Below are 495 nucleotides of genomic sequence, written 5' to 3' on the forward strand. Positions count from 1 at the left end.
AGCACCCCCCCGTCGAGACGCAGCCCGACACCTCCACGCGCAGGCAGACGTTCATGGAGTGGTCGGTGACGGGGATGAAGCGGATGAAACGGGCGATGAGGGGGGGCTCCAGATCCTTGAGGACGATGTCGTAGGGGTTGGTGTTTCCATCCAGCACCTGGGGAGAGAGAAGCGGGCTGAGACAGGCAGGCACAGCCCCCCTGCCCACCGCCCAGCACAGCCCCCACCCGCCTCCTCACCTGCTTCCCGTGCCGGTTCCTCCAGGAGATCCAGCGGGTGCCATCCCGGCTGTAGTTGATCTTATACATGGGGGCAAACTCGTTGCCATGGCCCCCGGCGTGGCGGCCCTGGGTGCCCACCAGCGTGATGAAGTGGAGTGCGCGCAGGTCGATCTGCAGGAACTCCTTCAGGTCGTCGGGCTCCACCGGGATCTCGGGGCACCAGGCACCATCCCCATCCTCCAAGTCCAGCCTGCCAACCCGGCACGGAGGAGCC

At 66.5% G+C, this 495-nt stretch overlaps 1 protein-coding gene across 1 annotated transcript in view; it reads right to left on the bottom strand.

Moving 5' to 3' along the window:
* The window catches only part of LOC104514037 (discoidin domain-containing receptor 2-like), a gene marked incomplete at its 5' end in the record, with an annotated part of 8,128 nt that overhangs the window by 5,550 nt on the left and 2,083 nt on the right, over positions 1 to 495 (bottom strand). The window contains 2 exon segments of the mRNA XM_010157573.1: positions 16 to 157; positions 240 to 471. Coding sequence (XP_010155875.1) covers positions 16 to 157; positions 240 to 471 — 374 coding nt within the window.

Source organism: Eurypyga helias, unplaced genomic scaffold (genome assembly GCF_000690775.1).
Source record: "Eurypyga helias isolate BGI_N326 unplaced genomic scaffold, ASM69077v1 scaffold19958, whole genome shotgun sequence".
In the NCBI taxonomy this organism is placed as follows: Eukaryota; Metazoa; Chordata; class Aves; order Eurypygiformes; family Eurypygidae; genus Eurypyga; species Eurypyga helias.